Source organism: Lampris incognitus, chromosome 17 (genome assembly GCF_029633865.1).
Source record: "Lampris incognitus isolate fLamInc1 chromosome 17, fLamInc1.hap2, whole genome shotgun sequence".
Classification (NCBI taxonomy): Eukaryota; Metazoa; Chordata; class Actinopteri; order Lampriformes; family Lampridae; genus Lampris; species Lampris incognitus.
Genome location: NC_079227.1, coordinates 19,991,463 through 20,016,642, shown reverse-complemented (window position 1 = coordinate 20,016,642; position 25,180 = coordinate 19,991,463). Strand labels below are relative to the sequence as shown.

At 41.2% G+C, this 25,180-nt stretch overlaps 2 protein-coding genes across 3 annotated transcripts; one reads left to right on the top strand and one right to left on the bottom strand.

The window, feature by feature from the left end:
• Positions 1–87: 87 nt before the first annotated feature.
• nbr1a (NBR1 autophagy cargo receptor a) lies at positions 88–20,970 on the bottom strand. Its single transcript, XM_056297245.1, has 22 exons — positions 20,758–20,970; positions 20,375–20,437; positions 20,178–20,196; positions 19,991–20,013; positions 19,053–19,235; positions 18,442–18,519; positions 18,045–18,268; positions 17,400–17,519; positions 16,606–16,905; positions 16,046–16,205; positions 15,390–15,638; positions 14,649–14,768; positions 12,798–12,873; positions 12,117–12,227; positions 10,739–10,918; positions 9,693–9,872; positions 9,153–9,322; positions 6,800–7,224; positions 6,502–6,587; positions 3,670–3,757; positions 2,377–2,476; positions 88–1,857 (listed from the first exon to the last, which is right to left on the bottom strand). The coding sequence occupies exons 1-22, from the start codon at positions 20,857–20,859 to the stop codon at positions 1,669–1,671; spliced, it is 3,246 nt and encodes a 1,081-aa protein (XP_056153220.1). The 5' UTR covers positions 20,860–20,970; the 3' UTR covers positions 88–1,668.
• Positions 20,971–21,059: 89 nt separating this feature from the next.
• psme3 (proteasome activator subunit 3) lies at positions 21,060–25,174 on the top strand. Of its 2 annotated transcripts, XM_056297281.1 has the most exons (10): positions 21,060–21,198; positions 21,754–21,786; positions 21,894–21,956; positions 22,102–22,206; positions 22,321–22,369; positions 22,868–22,986; positions 23,581–23,717; positions 23,911–23,965; positions 24,092–24,178; positions 24,364–25,174. In XM_056297281.1, the coding sequence occupies exons 1-10, from the start codon at positions 21,157–21,159 to the stop codon at positions 24,442–24,444; spliced, it is 771 nt and encodes a 256-aa protein (XP_056153256.1). In that variant the 5' UTR covers positions 21,060–21,156; the 3' UTR covers positions 24,445–25,174. The 2 variants fall into 2 exon arrangements, with proteins under 2 accessions (XP_056153256.1, XP_056153257.1); XM_056297282.1 differs by lacking the exon at positions 24,092–24,178.
• The last annotated feature ends 6 nt before the right edge of the window (positions 25,175–25,180 follow it).

Genomic DNA, 25,180 nt, shown 5'->3' with positions numbered 1-25,180 from the left:
GAGGGAAAACAGAAAATGAACTGAATGCTGAATTTGAAGTGCAGAGGCCAGAGATCATAACGGGGGGGGGGGAGACACTGACAAAGATTTGTGTTGTGCAAATCATTTATTGGGAGATTGACAGTAGCTGGGTATTAATGTGTACACTATGATAGATCTATTTCACAAGCACAGCATATATATTCAGCATTAATCTCTAGAGCACAACGCCTTATGGATTAAGTAAAAATATGGTTCCAATTGTCTCAATGACTGTTCCTCGTCAAGCAAACAATGGTACACACCAACACACAAAAGGCAGAGGCGACTGTTAATTTCAACCTGTGCACTCACACCACAACATAATGTGAAACATCAACAGTTGAACATTGGTCAGTAGATCTGTGATCCTCATTCATAAAAACAACACACACACACACACAAAAAAAAAGCAAACTTGGTTCCTTTACAAGATTCAGGAATGTGTCTTTGCAGAGGTCTTGGGTTAGGTTAGCGCTGTAAAAGTTGCAAAACACGACAGGTTGCTAGTTGTTAAATGGTGGGTGTGTGAGAGTGGATGAAAATGGGGACATGTTGTGAACGGTCAATGCAAAGTGGGTATTTTCCATTGTGACTCTGCTAAGACCACAAGAACAATACTCATCTCTAAGCTTCTACCTGTCATGCAGGCATCTTCTAGAAAGCAGTAGAAAACATCTGTGTCTAAACAGTGATCCGTTTGGACAGATTTGTATACATTCCACATGTCAACGTCTAAAATAACAGTACTCCGATACAGAAAAGATTGCATTGTTTAGGCAGATTCACTACTATAATCAAGAGAAATCAATATAATCAAAGGAATCTGAAATCTATGTTGGTCTTTCCTACATAATGACCCATAACACTCAGGAGATCCATAAAAAGTAGTCCAAGTAACACCCTTAAAATAGATTGGCTTTTCGAAAGTTTTTTTTTTTTGACAACATTCAACAATATTCATCTCCCCTGTTCTATACAAGAAGAGAAGCTAGCTTCACCCTGTCAAACAGGATGGACAATGAAAGCTTATTTGCCGGAGACAGAGTTAGAAGCCATGATACCCACACTAAGATGAGGAAGGGAGTACACACATTTGTTGTCCAGTCAAAAATGACAACCCCTCGTCTTTTTGACCGAGACATAAAGCTCTGTGGTCTCAGAAGGGAAGATACGGCAAAAGGCTGAGCTAACACCTTGATCGGCCCAATCAGGTTTATTTCAAATAAAGTGTGCACATGGTTAATTCCATCAAACTCCTGTAAGATCTTTGAAGCCACATTAAATGCGTGGAGAAGAGAAGGGGTTGTTAAAAAGCACTCTTTCCACTTCAAGTCATCAACAGTGTTTTGGAAAATATCACCCCTGAAACATTTCTGACTCGTGAAGCAATGTTTTCCTCCATCAAGCAAGCTACATTGGTTTCACTCCAAAAGAACCTATTCAAAATGTATTGCAAGGCATTGTGAAAAAAAAATCATAGAATTGATATATTTGGGCTGCTTTGTTTTCTTCTTCCAATTGTCAATATTCTCCTCTGTGAATATTATGCTTAGAGGGGGTCGAAGGTTACACACATCACACCATGGCTGTCCAATTAACAACCTTTGCACAGGCTTCAAGGTCCTCATCCCATTGCAATTCCTTTCCTTAGCGTTGAGTGTCGACAGGCTCGTTGTGGCTGTCCTCGGCCATCTGTACCAGCTCATTGACGGTGTGTAGCAGGCTGTAACCGTGCTTCCTCAGCAGGCGCTGGTTGAGACGCTGGTCTCTGAAGCCCATCTCCAGCAGCATCGCCATCAAGGAAGGGTCCTGTTTGGCGGCAGGGTCAATGCCTCGCTGGAGATGGGAAGTAAAGTTAAGGGAGAGTTAGAGTGAGAACAGTGAGGTGAGGAGGACAGATACAGAGAAGGTAGAGAACGAAAGACAACAGGGTAAAGGACCGAAAGGAGAAGGAATAAAGAGGAAAGGATAGAGGAAGAGATCGGAGAGGTGAAGTGAGGAGAGAAGAGAAAGGAAAAGCAGGGGAAACGGGTGAGAATGTAAGGAAAAAAAGAAGGGAATTTCGAATTGAAGTATTTGGCTAAAGAGTAAAACTGCTTTTTATCACAGACTTGGGAGCGGCATCTCCACATACCAGCTCCAAATTTAACCATTAACAGGATATTGGTAAACCCAACATTTCAGGATCTAGAGCAAATTTAGCACTGTAAATTTTCCATGCATTTGCTTAGTAGTAGGCTGCCAGCAATCACAATACTGATCATACACATACACAATATTGTAGATGTCATTATTGCAATTCAGGCGCCAGTTAAATATGTAAATTGTAAATTAAGAGGTGCCAGTATGGGGTACCTGTATCGAGCAGTTTGGTCCAGTGAAGAGAGCCTTATATGCGGATGCCGCTACAGAGAGGGCCCCCTTGACTAGACCTTCAGTGATGCCTCCTTGGCCCCTGGTGTGAGGAGAGGGATATGGTTAGTCAGCAGTGACATAACAATATCTATATAATGTTCCTCTTTTCCTGTCTTTTACATGCAGAGATTTTCAGAGTAAACAAACTTGCATGTCAAGAGGCACACCGCATTGCTGTTTCGACATCAGTTACCCAAACTGATTCTACTGGTTAGTAATAATAAATAATAATACATTTTATTTGTGGGCGCCTTTCAGAGCACTCAAGGACACCTTACACAACACAGTTAAAAAAACAAGCAGCACTGTATCAGACAGCATAAAACCAAAACAAAGCAGGGTAGACAATAAAAAGCTAATACAACAGACAAGTATAAAATCATCATTTACACAAAACTCAATGAAGCGTGGATCAGATTGAATACGTCAGTTTGAAAAGGTACATTTTGAGATGGGATTTGAAGGCTGAAAGAGAGTCAATGTTGTGAATGTCTTGTGGGAGAGAGTTCCATAGGCGGGGGGCAGAACGACTGAAGGCTCTAGTCCCCATGGTAGTCAAGCGGGCTGATTGTGTAGTGAGTTGGAGAGCAGAAGAGGATCTGAGAGTGTGGGAGGGCGTGTGGATATGAAGGAGTTCAGAAAGATATGAAGGAGCTAGGTTATTAAGGGCCTTAAAGGTGAGAAGCAGGATCTTGAAGTCAATACGGTATATAACAGGAAGCCAATGGCATTGCTGAAGAACAGGAGTGATATGATCTATGGAAGGAGTTCTGGTAATGATACGGGCAGTTGAATTCTGGACCAACGGAAGTTTATGAAGACACGTGAGAGGAAGACCAAAGAGGATAGAATTGACTCAATACGGGATGTAACCAGGGTGTGACTGAGTATGGCGGTGCTGTTAGGTGTAAGTAACAGGCGAAGATGATTAATATTGCGTAGGTGGAAGTATGCAGACCGAGTAACATTGCTGATGTGAGCTTCAAAAGACAATGTGCTGTCCAAGATGACACCCAGACTCTTAACCTGAGGCGATGGAGGAACTATAGAATTGTCAATAGTTCAGGTTAGTGATGTAATAGCTCTTCGGATGTTGTTGAATGCTGAGTAAAATAAGCACTTTTTTGCATGTTTTAAAAATCTAAAATAAATGTGTCATGCGTTCATCAAAGGGTCAAGTAAGTGTTGGCTTAGCAGATGTGATCTCATGCCATATCCTATGTTTTATCCCACCTTGGCTGCAGTGCATTGCTGGGTCTGGGGTTGTACGTCTCAAAGGCACTGGATGCTGAGCCTGCTGATCTGGACAGACCAGATGATACTGCAGAGTCCATTGAGAAAGAAGGAAAATGAAAAACATGCTTAAACGTAGAGAGAGCAACAGAGGAGGAACAGCTCTTTCTGCTGAGGCAACAAATCCTGTATTGTTTGTGGGCTAGCCTATTTCCTGTCTTTCTAAAGATGGACCAATATGTGTTTCCCTTTTGGTGAAAACAGAACCAACAGAGCCTCAAGAAAGACACAGTTTCTAATGTCAGTGAGGTGCAGCGACTGCATGAGCTGAACATCACACGAGACCAACATTGAAAATCTGTTTCTGAATTCAGTGGCATGTTCTGTAGGCCTATATATTATTTTGTATGTGACCACAGGCATCATATTTACCACATTTCGAGGAATACTAGTATACACATAAAAACACTAATAAATAATGGTGATGTGGGCTCAAAGTGTTAGTATATGTTGAAAGTGTAAAGGAGGTTGATGCATTTAGTGTATACACATAATGTACATACGCCTGCCGCCCAATGACTGCTGGGTTAGGCTCCAGCATCCCACAACCCTCAGTAGGATAAGTGGTTTGGATAATGGATGGATAATGTACATAGTAATGGATTATTATGTACACCATCCATCCATAATGGATGGACAGTATACATAGTGTGAAAAAGGAAAAAAAACGCTATAGAGTGTGTGTGTGTATATACAGTGCATCCGGAAAGTATTCACGCCCCTTCACTTTCCCCACATTTTGTTATGTTACAGCCTTATTCCAAAATTGATTAAATTCATTTTTTTCTCATCAATCTACATACAATACCCCATAATGACAAAGAGAAAAAGGTTTTGTAGAATTTTTTGCAAATTCATTAAAAATAAAAAACTGAAATATTGCATGTACATAAGTATTCACACCCTTTACTCAGTACTTGGTTGAGGCACCCTTGGCAGCGATTACAGCCTCAAGTCTTCTTGGGTATGAAGCTACAAGCTTGGCACACCTATATTTGGGGTATTTCTCCCATTCTTCTCTGCAGATCCTCTTGAGCTCTGTAAGGTTAGATGGGGAGTGTCGCTGCACAGCTATTTTCAGGTCTTTCCAGAGATGTTCAATGGGGTTCAAGTCTGGGCTCTGGCTAGGCCACTCAAGGACATTCACAGACTTGTCCCGAAGCCACTCCTTCGTTGTCTTGGCTGTGTGCTTAGGGTCGTTGTCGTGTTGAAAGGTAAACCTTCACCCCAGTCTGAGGTCCTGAGCGCTCTGGAGCAGGTTTTCATCAAGGATCTCTCTGTACTTGGCTCCATTCATCTTTCCCTTGATCCTGACTAGTCTCCCAGTTCCTGACGCTGAAGAACATCCCCACAGCATGATGCTGCCACCACCATGCTTCACTGTAGGGATGGTATTAGCAAGGTGATGAGAGGTGCCTGGTTTCCTCCAGACGTGACGTTTGGCATTCAGGCCAAAGAGTTCAATCTTGGTTTCATCAGACCAGAGAATCTTGTTTCTCATGGTCTGAGAGTCCTTTAGGTGCTTTCTGGCAAACTCCAAGCGGGCTGTCATGTGCCTTTTACTGAGCAGAGGCTTCCGTCTGGCCACTCTACCATAAAGGCCTGAATGGTGGAGTGCTGCAGAGATGGTTGTCCTTCTGGAAGGTTCTCCCATCTCCACAGAGGAATGCTGGAGCTCTGTCAGAGTGACCATTGGGTTCTTGGTCAGCTCCCTGAACAAGGCCCTTCCCCCCCGATTGCTCAGTTTGGCTGGGCGGCCAGCTCTAGGAAGAGTCCTGGTGGATCCAAACTTTTTCTATTTACGAATGATGGCGACCACTGTGCTCTTTGAGATCTTCAAAGTTGTAGAAATTTTTTTTGTACCCTTCCCCAGATCTGTGCCTCGATACAATCCTGTCTCCGAGGTCCACAGACAATTCCTTTGACCTCATGGCTTGGCTTCTGGTCTGACATGCACTGTCAACAGTGGGACCTTATATAGACAGGTGTGTGCCTTTCCAAATCATGTCCGATCAATTGAATTTACTACAGGTGAACTCCAATCAAGATGTAGAAACATCTCAAGGATGATCAGTGGAAACAGGATGAACCTGAGCTCAATTTTGAGTGTCATAGCAAAGGGTGTGAATACTTATGTACATGCAATATTTCAGTTTTTTTATTTTTAATAAATTTGCAAACATTTCTACAAAACCTTTTTCACTTTGTCGTTATGGGGTATTGTGTGTAGATTGATGCGAAAAAAAAAAGGAATTTAATCCATTTTGGAATAAAGCTGTAACATAACAAAATGTGGGGAAAGTGAAGGGGTGTGAATACTTTCCGGATGCACTGTATATACACACACACACACACACACACACACACACACACACACACACACACACACACACACACACACACTTACGTTTTTTTTTTTCTTCTGAAACCGTCAATAGTGTTGATAAGAGTGCTCAACTAATGAGCGGAATATACATATACATATAAACTTTGTTAAAAGAAACACTCAATGGTAGGGAAAGTGCTCAACAAATAAGGAGCAAAATAATCCAGAGTCAAGTAAATTCTTTATGAGACAGTACAAGCCTGTTTCATGCCACAAGCAATCATCAGCTGTCTCATAAAGAATTTACTTGACTCACTGGATTTTATATATATATATATATATATAAAATACATAAACATGAGCTATGTATCTTTTCATAACTCCTCTTCATGTTAGGTGCTTGGCTTGGTAAATATAGTAACTGAAATTCTGACCATGAAACTCACTATTTAGGCAGACTGCTGGTTGTTGTTGCTCATATGGTTTACAGGCTGGAGGACTGGGTTCCTCAGCCAGGTAGAGCGCCTCAGATCTGGAACATAACCATCCAACAATTACGCCATGCAATACGATTGCAAGCAGCAGTATAATTTCAAAAATCCAGTTATTTAAACACGATAGATGACTTTACAATAAGAAATATCCCTTTTGACCCGAGTATGTGTTCTTTCTTTTTTTATATACAAACAAAATATATCGTGTTTGATACACATAAGAATGACACTGCATCTGCCCCTTGCCAACCTGGGTGAGTGGAGGGCAGGCAGGGGCAGCAGGGCATCAGGCAGTGGCTGCAGTGGCACCACTTCAGGGGTGAGAGTCATGGCGTCCAGAGTCTGGGAGGCACATAGCATCTGGTTCACACTGCTGTGGATGGGGTGGACAGCTGGAGGCAGTGCAGTCGCCCAGGACCCCACAGTGTTCACTGGTTCTGACCTCTCCCACTTCTCTCTCACCAGCGCAGCTCTGCCCAGCTCCTCTGACTCAGAGTCAGACTCTTCATCCTTATCAACTTGAGATTCCTGATTGGCTGAGCCAACAGCAGTACCGTCCTGTGACAGGGCAGAGCTGTACATAGACTCTCCCAGTGGCCGGCTGGTGTCAAAGCAGTCAGGGAGGATAATGATGTAATCCTCGCAAGAGGAAACTGAAGAGGCCTGGCTGCTGACCTAAGACATAGAGGAGAAAAGACTGGTGACTGCTTCACCACACAAGTTTATGAAGCCACTTTGAAGTAAAATGAATGCTAATTTAACCCCTGATACTCAAAACCTTCCATTTTACTAAAAGGCCCAATTTACCAGTGATTATGACTTAGAGTTACCTTCAACCAAATACTGCAATACAGCCAAAGGGGCAATTGCTTACAATAGGCCACTATGGTTTTATTTATAATTGTAAAAATTAACCAAAAATACACATTTATTCCTATTGCACAACATGTAATGCATGACACTCCTGTCTGGCTGTAATAATTTGGCCTCCTAAGCATCTTACTCCAAACAGATAGAAGTGGAGGAAACCAAGCTCTAAATAACATAAGACCGCTCTGTAACATCCATTTGATTAAGAGGTAAAAACCTTTTTTCTGTGCTTTCAAACTTGTTACGTCCCGAAAAATTCGGCACCGCCCCTAATTATGAGTGGTTGTCCCAAATCCCAAATCCTGTACTGTTTGTCCCGAAAATTTGAATAAACTGGAGTTTTGATTAGTTATAGCCTATAATAAAACATTAAATACTGATCATTGTGAAACATTATTTTGAAGCGCTATAGCCACAAAGTAACACACGTGCATGCTCTTTTCCTCTTTTTGTTTTCTAGTGTAGAGGAAGATAGCAGAAGTTGCAGTCGCGAGGACAGGGAAAGTGTAGCTGCAGGCAGCGTTGTGCTGACGGATGTGATAGGTACCACACCGATAAAAATGAATAAAAATAAACTTGCAAGCAGCAATGGGCGGGGTCCAAGCGCTTAGGGCGATGCACTTTAACACATAAGCTTAGTGAAAACTCCTGAACACATGTCTCAAATTTCAGGTTGACACCTCAAAGGGTTCATGAGTTATTGCAAATTTTGGAAAATTATCTATTTTGATAAAAACTGATGGTTTGTATAATCGAAACAGTATGGAATATCAAAATCTGAAAATGTAACCTTTTCAGCTTGGTCCAAAGATGCTAGTAGTGAAAAAACAGATTTGGACAAAATTCAAAAATGGTAGAAAATCTAAAATCTACCACAAGGCAGTCTTTGACTTAATTTGACCTTCAGACGAATTTGAAAACATGCCCCATGCATTAATTGCCACAAGGTTGGCAAGTTTGAATTGGACACCTTGGGACTTGAACCAGCGACCTTTATATGCCCAGAGAAGGTGACTTATTGACTGGGGTAAAACCACACCTTCTTACAACATGAGGCAATGACATCACAATCGCTAGACTGGGATATTTTTGTCTGTTTAAGCTGGGGGGAAAAAAAAAAATCACAAAAATCAAAGTGTTGGAGTTAAAATTCTGAAAAAAAAAAAATCGCACACCATTCTGCTGGTTTCGGTTGTATTGTCCAATACTCTCGTGAAGGTTGATCAAACATTTGGCAAAATAGAAAATGTGCATACGGTACTAATTACAGTATGACACCGAACGTCACTGTAGAACCGTCATTTAACATATCTGAACACTGAAATGTGATATCGAGCATTTGCACAACCTGTGTCAATTCTGGTAGCATTGGAAGTGAATGAAGAGTGCTTGGACCCCTAATAAAATTAATTTTATGTAACAGATAATGATTTACACACTGTTACATACAACACGGTCACTGTGTTTCTTTTTCCTGATGACAGTTGACTTCATGATCATAAACAAAAATAATAACTTTTAGTGTTGAGTTTTGACTTTCACGTTTTACTTATACTGTTCATTGACAATGAATGTAGTGTACTGGAGGCCACACCCACCGTGGCCATGTGACCACCCCCGACTCCCCTGACCTAACTTTCACCCATTCTCATCTGGTCATGCTACTTGTTAGGTCAAAACATAACTGGTCATGTCATGACTAGCCACACAAAGCTAACAGTTTCTCTTCTCACCTCATCCCAGTCCTCTTCTTCTTTGGCCCCATCCTCCCCTCTCACTTCCTCTCTAGTCTCCTTTATCTCTTGTGTAGTCTTGGTCAAGCCTGCTGCCTCTTTGTCCTCCTCCTTTATTGTGTTTGGGTTGATATGCTGGTCTTCATTGTGTGGGGCCACATCAGAAACGTCTATTGTACCAAGAACAAAATAAACAACAACACACATTGCGTACTACAGCTGAAGCTCCAGTGAACCTTAAGCTATAATCTAGAAATTACTTATTGGTATACACTATACCAATCATTTCCCATAAGTTTAAGAATAGTTTGCAAAATATTAAACTAGGGTTTGTTCAAGTCTTGAAGCTTAATTTGTCTGTCAAACATTATTCAAAAAGCTTTTTCACAGTAGCAAAATAGACTGTGAAAGGATAACAAATAAGGAAATGAAGAGGGAGAGGATAAGAAAAAGGAGACATCCTTTTGGAAATGAATGGGATAAATGTGTTTGCTGAATAAAAATCATGAAAACGAGAAAAAGTAGGAGTTATTCTCTAACCTGGGCCAGTCTCCTCCTCCTGCATGGTGATCAGGTGGAGGGCTGGGTATGGAGGTGGGGCTGAACTTTCTAATTTAACAGCAGTCAGCTCCACATTGACTCCTGGAATCTTGTCCATCTTCTCAGCCTCCACACTTCTCTCAAAGTAAAAGCCACCGCCCCGGGAAACAGTACAGAAAACTTTAGGGAACAACATGAAACACCTTAATAGAAAAATCTGCATTGGTAAGAATATCATAGTAGAATATAATAGCGTATAGAAGCATAAAATAGAAGAGATCATAGATCAGACCAGTCTAATAGAGGCATAATATAGTTTGATTTCTCCAGGGGGGTGTCCAGAACAGTTTCTGTATTCAAGAGTCAAATGTTGAATTAGGCTACAATCACATTGGACGTGTTTTGGGCAGTGAGGGGTTCCTTTTTCATTGTTTTCAATGGGCTAGAAGTGTTTTGCTCCCTGTTAATATGTCCTAGGCACCCTGCTTTTTATCCACCAGGCACACCTCTGGTGTTTGGAGAAACACCTTGAATGCCTGAAGATGACAAATGTTAAACTCTGTGGAGAAAAAAGCCTGACGTCACTATGACTTTTTCTCTGCTGTTCAATTTTAGGAGCAAAGGGGATGGTAGGTCTTCTCAACTGAACTGCTTAAAACAAAGATGGAGAAGCGCTAAAGCAAGTGCTCTCCGCTTCTCTATGTTTTAGAAAAATAAGTATAGGTGGTATAGTAGTACAGGTAATAAAAATATGATACGTTTTTTTAACAATAATAAGTAATGATAAGCCAGATGTGCAGGGTTGTGTAGCTAATTCACTTAATACTAATGCTGGCACACAAGCGGTTGACAGACCACTCTGGCTGCACTAGCAACAGCAAATGACTCTCAACGCCAAAAACATGCCCAATTTGATCAGGATCAGGGCTGTTGGAGAAAAAAGCAGCATGTCACTCCTCCCATGAAAATGCATCCAACGTGATTGCACCTTTAATTTTCCACAATCAACAGCTGCATAAATTCAGGAGGATACATTGACCCCTTACCCTGTGGCTTGCGGCTGTTGTGCTGGACTCTTCTTGGTGGTTTGTGGTCAGGGGCCTCTTCCAGGGTGAGGGAGCGGATGACTGTCTCACAGAGGAACTGGGCCCCACTGATTTCCTCATCCCTCTCCTCCTCATGGGTTGGAGGTTCCAACAACCTCTTTTGGGGTTTCAGCTTCATTCCTGATCGAAACACAGCAAACATGAAGGGTAGGGGTGTAGATGGTCAGGGTCAACAGATCAATGTGAGTCTGAGGTGAGATTGAATAGCAAAAATGGTGTCAAAGCTGCATGAAGCGATATTTTCGAAACTATTGAAGAGATTCCATTTACTGCGAAAGGGTTGTATCTCAACCACACTGAGAATCAACACTGCACTGTCGACAGTTTTCCTTAACCAGAGACAGGTTTTGCCTTCACTTTCAGTACATTGTTTACATTATTCAGCCTGAAGATGGCACCTCTTCCCAAGCTATAAAACTGGATAGATAAACAGCTCGTGCAACTCAGAAGTAAAAAACTCTTCCTTTACCTCCAGCTTGGTCGGGCGTCCCTACAGACACAATTTGCCATGTCTGCGGGTAGGAAGCCAGATGAGGGTATGTGTCCTGGTCACTGCACTATTGCCTCCTCTGGTCGGCTGGGGCACCTGTTCAGGGGGGAGGGGGAACTGGGGGGAATAGCTTGATCCTCCCACGCATTACGTCCCCCTGCCAAAACTCCTCAGTCAGGTGAAAAGAAGCAGCTGGAGACTCCACATGTATCGGAAGAGGCATGTAGTAGTCTGCGGCCCTCCCCGGATCTGCGCAGGGGGTGGAGCAGTGACCAGGACAGCTCGGAAGAGTGAGGTAGTTGGCCAAGTACAATTGGGGAGAAAAAGGAGGGGGGGAATCCAGAAAAAAAAGCTCTTCATCTTCTCTCTGTGAGCTTCATCCTAGACTGCCTTCTCAATTTCAGAGTTGTGCGGTTTATCCAGTTTCGTAGCATGGGGGGAGGTTTCATCTTCGGCCTGGATAATGTAAATAATGGGCTGAAAGTGAAGGCAACGCCTGTCTCTGGTTAAGGAAAACGTTTGACTGCAGTGTTGATTCTCAGTGCAATCAGCAGCACAAGTGATCCTTTCACATTACAAGGAGTCATGTGATTCACTGTTAATGTCAAAAATACTGCTTCAGGAAGCTTTAAGTGTCTGTGCTATTTGTAAATTTCATTTTTATGTAGAGCACATAATTAATTTCTTCTAGGGAGGTATTTTTGATTGTTCCTACTTCACAATCACTAAGTTTCACATATTCCTGATGGCTGTTTCACACAAACCAAGTTTTCTATTTGCCAAGTTTCTACATGCCAGGAATTGGACTAACCTTCCAGTTTCACTTACCAAAAAGGTTTCTGACCCCCTTGACCTCTGTATCTTCTTTTATCTGTGAGGGGTCGACCTTCCCCAGTGCTGGTGCATCATGGGGCAGAGGGGACATGCAGGGTGTCAAATCTACCAGTGAGGTACAACAAACAGAGATGCTGAGCTTAATGTTCATGTCAAAACTAGATGAGGATATGTTTGAATGCCTAACTACTGACAAACTCTAAATCAGCGCTGGAAAAAAAGGAACGGAGGCCATTCAGAGTGAGCCTGCAGTGGAACGTGTTTCTCTAGAGACCCAAGTTTATAAAGAACAATTACTTGCCTGTGTATCATTTGGAGTATTTTGCATAATCTATTGTAATTCCTTTTTGGTTTTATGGGACAGGACCCCCACAATTTTTTTATGTAAGGCAAGACAAATTTATTTATTTATACAGCAAAGTTATTATATAAATTCAAAGTGCTTTACATAAAACATAATAGGCATTAAGCGAAGCAACAAAGGCAATAAAAAGACATGTACACATGTTTCCCTTAATAACTTTTCATTTTAAAGAGAAACTCTGGTATTTTTTACCCTAAGCTCTATTTTCCTATCGTCATGAAATAGGGCTTAGGTTAACAAATACCGGACTTTCCCTTTAAGTTGATTGTCCAGTTTCCCTTTGCCAAGGAAGGTTGGGGCGAATTTCTCACCAGCTGGAGTGTTGTTTGGCACTTTCTCCAACTCCTGTACAATGTTTATATCCAACAGTTCAAATGACAGCAGATCCTGGCAAACAGAACAGATATGGGTTTACAGTGCATTAATGATTACCCACTAGGCTCATGAATGCAAGTGCGTAAATGACACATGCTCTCTTGCAAGTCATGTTTCCTGCTTGGTGTTACATAAGTGTCTGGCGTGTCAAAGAACATGTGGTTAAAGAGGCGAAACGTTCCAAACCATTTTTAAATATACCATATTTGCTTTCTCATTCAGCCAATATACAACTAGATTTTCCTAAAAATCAATGTAAAGGCTCAGACAAAAATAATCCTCTCAATCATCACTTATGACCCACTAGACATGTGTGGCGGTATCTGTATCTGCAGAGACCCTGTCCTCTGCCTGTATTTTCTTAGTTTGCTGTGTACGGGACGTTTCTTCTGGTTCTGGTGTGGGAAGATGGCAGCGCAAATTCACGTTTGCGGTGGCCTCACCCAGTACCGTCCATGCAGTATCTTTGTCCATGTCTGCATCTAAGTTTGTCTTCGCTTGATGGCTGGGTGAGCTGGTGCTGGATCGGCTAGGAGAGTTGCGTCCTGTGGGCCCAGGGACCACAGCCCTGCCTGGAGCTGTGCCTGAAGAGGTAAAACCGAGGGCAGTCTGACAGGACGCGGAAGTAGGACAGGCTAAGCTAACTGCTAGCCCATGCAGACCGGCAGTTCCGATTAACACTGAGGGCGGTCTGGCGGCGTCCTTGCCTAGCCTTGACTGTGTTTTTAGTGTTATCGTGTCGAGTGCAGGGAGGTGTGTCGAAGGTGTCTAACTGGGTGAGCTGGATGGGCTGAGGGAGCTTGGTTTGCTGCATCCTGTGGGCCCAAGGACCACGGCCCTGACTGGAGCTGTGCCCGAAGAGGAAACACCGAGGGCGGTCTGACAGGACGTGGGGCAGGCTAAGCTAACTGCTAGCCCATGCAGACTGGCAGTTCCGACAGTCATCCTGGCTGCTGTTCGTTCTCCTGGACAGAGATTTTTTTTCTTTTGTTTAGTTATATATATATGTGTGTGTGTGTGTGTGTGTATATATATATATATATATATATATATATATATATGTTTGTGTGTGTTAGTTTGGATATATGTGTTCTTGTAGTTCTTGTAGTTTCTAGATATGTGTTTTTGTCTTTTTGTTACACTGGTGTGGGCTGGGGGAAACCATGTTTCATTTCATTTCATGTGTGCAAGTGCATGAAATGAAATGACAAATAAAGTGTTTCTGATTTCTGGACATTAACCTTTGGGCAGCAGGACGCATAAAAATGTAGTGACCAGGTGCAGATCGAGATCATAAGCATGCATCCAAAAGGAAGCTACAACAATGGTGGACACAGCGCCTAAAAGACGCAAATATAGCGAGGCGACATGCCAAGCGGACAAAGCTCATTCCAAATCGAGTGAATCTGGGTTTGGCTCTCAACCATTGGTTAGCACTGAAGGAGAGGATGGGAATGAAGAGCAATGCGGAGTTGGCCTGTACACTGGGATGTGTTCTGGTAACTGCAGTCAAGGGGCGTGTCCTTCTGATGTAATTGAGCTGGGGAGGAGGGGCCAACTTTGAATGTTGTGTTTACAAACTGCAACCCGACAAATCCTACTCATTCTGCCTTTAAAGTTGATGCATGATGTGTTTAGGAGAAATTAAACCCTAATTGTAAATTTCATCCCAAAAATATAAATTAAAAATAGAAGCAAACCAAGAAGCTCAAATATTTTAAACCAGTTCCAAACCTGTTTCTATCCAAGTTTTGGTGGCTCTTTGCCAGTACTTCTTGAATGTGTACCTGTGCAGTAAGCAGGTCGACCGAGGGGAAGTAGTAGTCTCTGTGGCTGAAGTCTGCAGACACGTCAGAGCCGTCATCCCTTGACCTCTCCTCCTTCTCTAATGGCCTCACCTCTTCCCTCTGGAGCAGGCAGAGTATTGGTAACCTTAATATCATTACAGAATTCATTCAAAGATGGCTATTTGAGAGTACATTCTTGTCAACGAAATAAAAACTCTAGAAACTCTTATCACGAGAAATTAAAATCACGAGAGGGAGTTTATTTATATTCTGTGACTTATAACAAAGAATTATAAGTGTATTCTAGTGGTGTCCCAGCAGATTTAATGAGGCCATTTATATTCAAAATAGGATTGTGGTTACCAGGTCATATCTAAATTAAGGTCTTTCTAAACTGCTTAAAAACGAAGATATTTTTATGCATCATCAAATCCTAATCCCATATTCCCTTTACATATTAAAATATTCTGAGTATTACCATGGAAATATAATGCGCACGGATAAATAAAGTGTTTACGTGTCAGTGTCCAAATGAATGGCAATATACCCCTGACATATTCAAGTTTCTAATGACTGGGATATGAGTTCATCCCAGTCTTGGTGTTAACAAATACGAACTACAACGAATGAACGAACGGACGGAATACTCTTTCATCCTGAATAATCTCATATTAAAGATAAGCATGTAAACAGTTGATATTCCTGCCAAAAACTGTAAAAAATGGTTGACAGGAGACTTGCCAGTCTTTTGCTCTGATGACTGAGAGCGTTGCAGCCGTTGCCTGGGTCGACCACGATGCTGCACCATATACGCGGACCAAACTGACTCCCACAGTGTGCCAGGCGCCAGTGGGAGGTATATGTCCCTTCCATCACCGGGGCCACAAATGCCACACTGACCACGCCTACTTGTCCAGGCTGAAGCAGGGGAACTGGCACCTCTCTCTTCTCCTCACATGCGAGGCCCAAGTTGCCCCACATGAACTTCAGCTGGGGGCACAAACACAAACACATGCACGCACATGCGCGTGTGTGCGTGCACACACACACACACACACACACACACACAATAGGTATACACAAACAGAAAGGACACAGATACACATTTTCAAGCACAGACACACCACAAAATACACGTTCAAGGGTGACATGCACACATACACACAGGCACACGAATTGACACAGACACAAACCAAGATTCAACTGAATTCAAAACAATAAACAGCTCACACAAAAAAGGTATTAGATGTTATTTGGCTGGGTATAATATCTCAACTGGTGTTAGTGGACGCATTTGGGATTATTAAGGAAGTACGCAATGCGCTGACTAGGGACTCTGGGTGAAGGTGAAGCAAAAGGGAAGAGAAAGAGAGGAGCCTTTCTTCTCAGGGAGGTACCTTAGTCTCCGAGGTCCAGCTGATATTGCCCGAGTTCCTCATCTTCCAGTATTTGATGAACTTGGTACCAGGCTCCAGACGGGTGCCATCGGGCAGATTTTCATCCAGAAACAAGGCAGCCATAGTGGGCACCAAGGAGGTGTGCAAGACCCCGGGACCCCTAGTTTCAAGTGTACAGAGCATTGTTGAAAATAGCCCTGGTTTCTTAGAAGACCCATCTCTTTTGTTCTCTACGAATCAAAAAAGCAGGATCCCAGATTTTTTTTTGTTTTGTTTTGTTTTTTTGCAGCTGAAAAGCATTTTTTTTCTTAGAAAATCTATGAAGCAGCAGCAGCAGTTTTCACACTGTGAGGTAGTTCCAGCATTTTCCACCACCAGAGCAGCCAGCGATACACTCATACAGACTAGATTACAAAGATGGCATATTTTGATTTTTTTTCTTGGAAAAAAAAACTTTTTTTTCTTTTCTTTCTTTTTTTTTTTTTTTTTTTTTTTTTTGCATCCATGCTGGGCCCAGAGGCACCCAGCACTGTTGGACGCTCTTCCGAGGTGGCTCTTACTCTGGACTGGAGGCCTGGGGGTCGGGGCCCGGGGCAGGGATGGGACCTTGAGCTGGGGCTGGACCTGAGGCTGTTTCTGAGGCAGCTGCGGGGGGCAGGGCTGGGGCCTGGGTGGAGGCAGAGGCCATGTTTGTCAGGTTGGTTCTGCCAGAGGTAGAGGGCCCGCTCCACTGAAGCCCTCTCTTTTCTAGTCTCAGTTTCTTCTTGATTTCCTTAACTTCTGCTCTCAACTGCCTCCTTTCAGCTTTGAGGCGTTGTCGCTCGGCCTTGCGCACTGTTCTGTCTCCTCTCCTTGGGAACCTGGTGTCGCAGACAATCAGGAAGGCCCACTGAATGATTGTTTTTAAAGGTGACCTATGTAAGATTTTCACATTCATCTATCCTTAAAACCTCTCAAAGTATATGGTAGAAGGATTGCCATTCCCTCTATTCCACACTGTGATTTACAGCAAGATGCTCCCTCTGTCTAGATTCATTATTCAGTTTTAATGATCTACAAGTTACCTTTTTACATAGCAGAGCTTGAAAGTTTACTATCCAAGAACAACACATAAGCATATAAGTGATCCTTTAAGGTTAACTAGTGACAAAAACAAAGACTTTTTCAAATTTTGGACTTAGAAAAATTTCCCCACCCATAGATGTAAATAAGCCAAGGTTAGCAAAATAAGCTTGTGTCCCTGTGTTCACCTGCCTGGCATTGTTAGGAAGCCCATTGAAACAATATGTGACAATGTTGTTTGCTAATGATTAAAGAAAAACAATAATTTGTTCCTTTGATCAGGTGGATTTACCTTAATTCTCCAGACATTCCATGCTCAGGGATAGAGAGAGGTGTCTTGGTTCTCACTAGGTTGTGACTGGGGTCATGGCTATGTCTACAGATCTCACACAAAATGCAGGATGGACATACACTGGCAGGGAAAAAGAACAACATGCAGAGTTAAACGGTTGTGGGAAAAAAATCAGGATGCTAAAAACATGACTATGGATTATCATAAAAATAATCTTGACAGAACATGTAAAAGTTTAAGACAGACAATGAGAATCAAAGAAAAATATAATGGAGGCACAAATGTCAAAAAAGATCAATACATGTGTCACATTGTCTGTCACGCTAGCCTTGGGGAGAGTTGTGCTGTATTTGCTTTAGATATTATACTTTTGAATGGTTGAAATATTTTGTGATCTTTGGGGTGTGTGTGTGTGTGGGTGTGTGTGTGTGTGTGTGTTTGTGTGTGTGTGTGTGTTGCTGTAAAATTTGCTCTTGAGAAAATACAAGGAAACTTCCAATAAGCAACTCTTTCTGTTTCACATTTTTTTGCAGATTAAAATACATCAGACATTTCAGAATGACAACTTTTGTTGAAAAAACTTCCTTTATTGGAAAACGCATCCTTGTTTCCATACAATATGGGGAAAATGCTGGTTGGATCTACCTGCACTTGTAGGCCCCTTCAGAGGTGAGCTTGTTGCAGCTGCTGCAGTTGGGGGTGTAACCAAGGGATGCATTAGAGGTGGAGGGTGCATCCTTGGGCCCCACGGCATCAACACTAGCTCCTGGGGCCTCAGCGGGCTCACTCGTAGTTTTATGGGTGCAACACTGGCCAGAAAAGTCATTGCACATCCTTTCCACCACCTCTTTTACCACCTCATCCTTAAACTAAGAGAAAGAAATATGATTGACAAAAGACAAGATGCAGATTGAAAATAACAACTCTCTATCATCCTCTATACAATGTTGTGTTCAATGACACATGAATGAATCCTAAATATGACAACTATTTTGTCGTTTTGTGTCGTAATTTGAGTGTTTATGTTCCAATATAGTCCTACCTTCTCCATGTATGATCTGAACCAAACAGGAGGGGGCTCATCTTCCGGTTTGCTAGCCTTAGTATCTTTCATAATCACCTATATAGAATCAAGAAAATAGGTTATACCAACAAACCTCACAGCACTAAAATACTGACTATACATGAGGTCCTCTTTCAAATATTTCAAGTGAGCTTAATTTCAGTGGGCCAAGGAAGTCAAAATAAAATCATTATCTGGGCTGACTGCTCACCCCAAAAGAACTCAACAAGGGAAAATAAAGGGGCATTACTTTTTTTCTGTTATAATGAACAGCTAATAAACAGCAACAAATATGTCCTTATGCATGCTCAATAATCCAGGTAAGTAAATCAGAGAAAGGTGAATCAGTTCATCTGGACAACGTTTATTGATTGAGAGAAACGTTTAATCCCATCACTTAGATGAGTGATGAATTCTCTCAATAAATGTTGTGTCCAGATGAACTGATTCACCTTTCTCTGAACAACAAATATAGAAAATGCAAATAGGTCAGTCTTGGTTCCATCTCTGAAATTTACCTTTATTAAAATAAAGCCCAGGGAAAACACTGTATGCGTAAAAAAAAAAAGAGAAAAGAATGTGTTTCTTACAGCTTCTTTTTCGGGGGTGACCTGTGTGCCTATATCCACGGTCTTGACCCTTGAAGGGTATGGAGGGGCAGGTCGAAGATCCCCCTTCAGCTCCTTCACCTCGGTCTTCAGTGGGCCGCCACAGGCCTGGCCCTTCATCTTGTAAACATTCATGTGTAACTGGTTCCCCTGCTTGTCTGCACTCTGAATGTGGACAAACACCTTCCATTGGAGTAAACGAGCTATGTATACATCGTTATGTATTCCAGTGTCCCATGAAGTCATGGACACGGATACACACCATTCAGGCTGTTTACAAACTTTGTTTTATTCTTCAAATGTGCAGTGTATGGATCTATAACAACTCAGTTGCACTTTAATCATCTGTGACTATGCTGTTACTAATTATACCAACGAGAAAACAAGACAATTCCTTGACTTTGAATGTATATTTGCAGTGCTTATATTTAGTCACCTGTCACCCAGTATGTCCTATTTACACCTTGTACCTCATGCATCAAACCTCAATTGTGTAAATATCTTGTGCTGTGTCAGTACTAATCACCACCAGTCAAATTTGCTCTCCTCATGTTTTAGTTGCAAAATTATAGTAATTCTGACTGAGACTCCTGGAAAATCTTTCTTGGGTCTTTTATTCCCCTCTTTTTTTAATCTTTTTACCTATATTTTTAACATATACTTTATTTACATTTAATTTCCAAGGACTGTCTAAGAAGGCAAGCTCTTTCTCTGCACCATACTGCATCATACTCATTTGCTTCTACTGACTTGCATTAATGCCTTGAATACAGATAGATTTTGAGGGTATGTTTTGCACAATTTGTCAGCTCGTCTCTTCATTCTTTTTGTGGCCAAAAGAAACATCTGGTAATTTTCGACAATAAAATAAGTCTATGACAATCTCATTGTCTGCAAGAAATCGTACAGTGCCTGAGTACCTTGATGGCTTCTTCGTATTCCTCTGTGGAAAAATAAAACAACACTCAGTTGGTCTTGATAATGAACTGGAAATCACAACAGTAACAACATGCAGTCACACGTTTGACTTCCACTTTTAAAACAGAATGTTATCTTCAAGCAGTAATGAGAACCCAACTCAAATAGGAACATATATATGTTGCATACCTTGGCTGTTTATGCAAACCTGAAAAGAAGAAAGAAAAAAAATTCGTCCGTGAATCCAAAATTATACCTGGACAGTCATCGGCAAAAACAATATGCCAATGGTTGCACTGAGCCCACGCCATTAACTCCAGGTAACCTAAATAAGAGCGACAAAGGAATACTGTAACGATACACCCACATGGGAAATTTGGCCTTACCTCTTCATTGTCCTCATCAAAATATTTTACTTGAAAATGGCTGATTCCGAACGACGCTCTGATCTGTAAAAAAAAAAACATTAACGTACCAAAAATGAGCTCGTCGTATTTCAAATTTACTTTATGATACCAAACTGACAGTGGCGCCACGTTGGGAAATCCTTCAATGTTTACAAATGCAAGATGGCAAATATCAATTTTCCTTACTCTACGTATTTAGCGGGGAATAATGACTGGCTTGTAAACGATCAATCACGTCTACACCGCAAGGGTGGCGATTGTCCTTCAAGTGATCCATTGTTTATGTTGCTAGGCCATAGCAGGGCCCTCTTTCTACCTAACTGCGCCAGCATTTATCCAACTGTAGCTCTGTAGCTGCTTACCCAAGCTTCCACCGACTCCCATTCCGATTTGTCCAAATCTGGAGCCAAGAATCGTTTCACATTCCCTCTGAAATTGACCTTAATTGTTACAGGGAGCCCCATTTTAGCGTTTTATGCAAAGTCGGTATTTATCATTTGCAATGACAATGGACAATTTGATCCCTGGCCCTCTCTTGTTTACATCGTCAGCTGCGTCTAGAAAAATACGATGACGCGAATATGGGTTTTTTCTTTTTCTTTTTTTTACTTTGGGCATGCGCAATCGGTCCTCATTTTGTCGCACATTAAAATCGTCATCTTTAAGCTCACAAGTGTGGCTGACAAGTGAGAAAGCCACACGTTTAGAAGTGAATTTAATGCTGTCGGGACAATCGTTCTTTCTGTATTTGATAACATAAGATGTCTTCACTCCTCAAGGTGGACAATGAAATCAAAACCAAGGTAAAATATGTCCAGCGGATCTCTGCCTGTAATGCTGTACGACAGGTTGTTGCCATTCGCTTGCTAGCATAAATTAGCCCATTTTTTCCAACATGATGTGATGGCTCAGATAAGGCCAAACTGACACCGGCTAACTGTAGCTAACCGGCTTGTTTCCCGCCTGTTACGAATAACTAAAGCTATGCTTAACAATAACGCACTTTTCAATAGAAGTTCGCTAAGTAGAAGGATATCAAAGGATATCAAACGGCTAAGCACGTGTCATTTGAGAGCTCTTTTGCCGGCAGAACACAAGGCCTTTACAAGTCGACCTAAATGAGATTGCTTTGCCCGTTTAGCGTTACCCTATGTTTGAACGCCTCTATTTGGCAAGCCAGCACTATTCATAATGTCTAGGGGTAGCAGTCCACATCGGGTAACTACAATAGATTACACTTGCGTCCAAACCTGCATTATTCCCAGCAAGCTGAACAAAAACAACGTAGTGACTACGCAGTTGCCGAGAGTTTAAGCAATCATATTTATGTCAAATATTTATGATTATGTTTTTTTCAGGTTGATGCTTTCAGAGAACGGATCACTGGAGAAGTGAGTGTTGTTTACATAAATATACTGATAACGAGCGTTTTCTCACAAAAATATTTTAAACCCATATATTTGAAACCAAAAGAATAAAAAGATTGTATGTCTTGCAGGCAGAGGACCTAGTCGCTAATTTTTTTCCAAAGAAGTTATTGGAACTTGACCATTTTCTCAAGGTATGTTACAAAAATTCCTTGAATGCACAACTTAGTGCTGTGTGTGCCTCACAACATTACCATTTTGTCGAGAATCATGTTTGTAACAGTTCAACATGTCTAGACCAAGACAACGTGAACCACAAGTATCCCCATTGTATTTCAGGACCCTATCATAAACATCTGTGAACTGAAGGAAATACACTCAGAAATAAACCTGACAGTGCCCGACCCAATCTTGCTCTCAAACTTGCACGACGGACTAGAAGCGGTGAGGCTTCATCTGGAGATTTAAATTAACGTTTAACACTTAATGCATAAAATCACAACTCTTTGAAGGAACACAAGGTCAGTTGTCTAATCACATTTTTTTTCTGGGTCATAGCAAAATGCCAAAAAAAGAAAGCTTGAGGACAGTACTGCAGAGGAAAAGGGTGAGTATGGGACAACTGTGTGTAACTTGAATCCATTTAAAGTCTCTATAATTTGACTGAATAACATTGGCACATGCAGGTGATACCCATATGATTATCATAGATGGGTGAAATGGTTAAAAAGAACATTGTAACAATGTTAAACAGCATTACAGCTCTGGTAGGGTAGTCCAGTGCTTCTGACTCTACCATCCAAGTCTTCCAACACCGATTTGATCCAGGAATGTCAGTGCTATTAGTTTTGTTGGTCTTTTATCTTGATCAGATAGTTACCTTGGCACTTATCTCGTTCCCCCTTAATACACAATTTCATTTGGATGGATTTGGCCTATTTTAAGAAATATATATTTAATCATTTGTATTGCCTTGTTTAGAGTCTTCGCAAAAAGCTTACTTGTCTTTAAATTTGACCCATCCATTATTGGATAATTGTCTCTGCCCTTTTAAAACTTAAACTTATTTTGGTGTTCTTCTCTTTGTTCCTCCCCTTGTATCCAGTGACTGGCACCAAGGTATTTGTCATGCCTGGAGGGATGATGAAAAGCAATGCTAAGCTTGTTGATCTGATTGAAAAGGTCAAACCAGAGATCAGGACACTCATAGAGAAATGCAACACTGTAAGTAATGCCTTGCTCATTTGTAGTACACTTTCTGTTCATGGGCCTACTCAAAATGGTTAAGTTCAAAAGTTGAAGTTTATAGGCTTTTGTTTTAGAATTAGTGAATCCATACCAATGCTCTTAAGTGGGGGGCATCTTATGGACCCAACGTTGCATTGTAATTTGAAAGCAGTAAGTACTAACTTCACTTCCATGAGTTAGTTGTTGAAAGCAGTAGATTTAAGAATAGAGGAGCAAAGCTGTGACTAGAAGGTCCATAATTCAGGTAGATTGTGCTGTTGGAAAAATCATGGCAGGAAAAATTAGACCCTCTCCAACCATAACAAATGTTGAGATGTGCCTTTGTGCAAGGTGCCTCACCAGCTAATTGCTCCTACAGCTGTTTGTGCGGAGTAGCTTCTCAGTGTGACTGTGTTCCTGCATGTCAGTGTTATGGTTATTCTCTTTTGATTCCTGAATGACCTAGTCTCCCTCAACAGCCTGAATACTATTTTTCCTATGTCCCTACTTTTGACTATGTCATATCTGTACATGTCATTACAGGTCTAGCAATTGTTTTCTTTTATTCATTGCATCCATCTTTCTCTGCAGGTCAAAATGTGGGTCCAGCTGCTCATCCCCAGGATAGAAGATGGCAACAATTTTGGTGTTTCAATCCAGGAGGAGACAGTTGCTGAACTCAGAACAGTGGAAGGGGAAGCAGCATCTTACCTCGACCAGATATCAAGGTATTTAGTGGTGCTAATACCTTGATCTTGCAAAGCATGAAACCAAAGGATATTTTTGTCAACTGATTTACAGATGTAAGAATATTTTCCCAAACCTCTCCTTTTTAGAACATAAGATTGATCCAACACAGTCATTTAGATTATTTCTATTATTGTTTTGAATTCATAGCTGCTTCTCTTATTTACCTGCTAGATATTACATCACAAGGGCAAAGCTGGTGTCAAAAATAGCAAAATATCCTCATGTGGTAAGTTGGCACCAACTAAAACTCTGACATAACTTGAAAAACAGCAAAAACTGTATGTTTGTATCTTTCAAATGAAGCTGTAGAAGAGAAATGACTGAATCATACTCTCAACATCTTAAATTTTAGGAGGACTATCGACGCACAGTGACTGAGATCGATGAGAAGGAATATATCAGTCTGAAGATCATAGTTTCAGAGCTTAGAAATCAATACGTATGTTATTATCTTTATCTAATCTGGTGAAACTTGGTTCACAGTAACTCATCATTTTTGAGTCTGTTCTGGACACAAATGAAGATTAAGCTCTAGCAAGTTCATGCTTAAGTTTTGTAATGTTTGCTGTTTGCAGGTTGAACACCAACTTATCATTTCTAACATGATGAATGGTTTCTGTGCAGGTCACGTTACATGACATGATCCTGAAGAACATTGAGAAGATCAAGAGGCCTCGAAGCAGTAATACTGATGCATTATACTGATATCCATCCGGCCATCTAAATCCCCATTTTCCATCCCTCTACATTACCATGCCATGCTGGAGTTAGCCTAGCCCTGGTCTGAAGGAGAAATGGTAGACGTTCAACCACTCAAACACAATCGAGTATAAAACAGTACAAATTCATAGCCTCTGTAGATGGAGACCATGCACATATTGTTTTTGTTGTAAAATATTGTCCTCGTTTTAAATCATTTGAAGACCTTGAAATCTCTCTGTAAACTGAGGGATTGGTCCTAGGGAGAAGAAAAAGCGCTATGTATTTTTTAAATTTAATTAAACATTTTATCCATGAATATTTTTTGTGAAACTGTTTCATTTATGGCTCTGTTTTGGCAAAGACCAAGACAGTGTGTTATGTTTGGTGGGATTTTTCCTGTCTGCTTTAGAGACTGTTCTGCTTTGTTGTTTTTTGTGGCCTCAAGACCTGCGTTGTATCAGATAATTGGTCATTCTTAGACTATGACAAAAGCTTTTAAGAGTAATGATGTTAGATGCATTTTACGGTAGTTTTACATTTTTCGGTTAAGTGTTGAACATTACACATTTGAAAAATACCAGTCAAAATAATCATTCAGTGTGACATATTTCAAATATGAAGTGTTTGTTTAGGGTCATAGGATTATAAACTCAAGGAAAATCCCATTCACCGAAGCATCTCTTGGGTTTTAAGAGATATATTCATGGATTTTACTGAATAAAATACTTTTTGATAAGTT

Excerpts from the sequence above, each read along its gene's own strand:
- nbr1a (XM_056297245.1), bottom strand. The coding sequence starts at position 20,859 with ATGGGGCTCCCTGTAACAATTAAGGTCAATTTCAGAGGGAATGTGAAA. Across the intron at positions 16,906-17,399 it reads GGAATGTCTGGAGAATTAAG|GTTCCCAAGGAGAGGAGACA; the intron begins GTAAATCCACCT and ends CTGCGACACCAG. Across the intron at positions 12,874-14,648 it reads TCGACCTGCTTACTGCACAG|GATCTGCTGTCATTTGAACT; the intron begins GTACACATTCAA and ends TCTGTTTGCCAG.
- psme3 (XM_056297281.1), top strand. The coding sequence starts at position 21,157 with ATGTCTTCACTCCTCAAGGTGGACAATGAAATCAAAACCAAG. Across the intron at positions 22,207-22,320 it reads TGCACGACGGACTAGAAGCG|CAAAATGCCAAAAAAAGAAA; the intron begins GTGAGGCTTCAT and ends TCTGGGTCATAG. Across the intron at positions 23,966-24,091 it reads TAGCAAAATATCCTCATGTG|GAGGACTATCGACGCACAGT; the intron begins GTAAGTTGGCAC and ends CTTAAATTTTAG.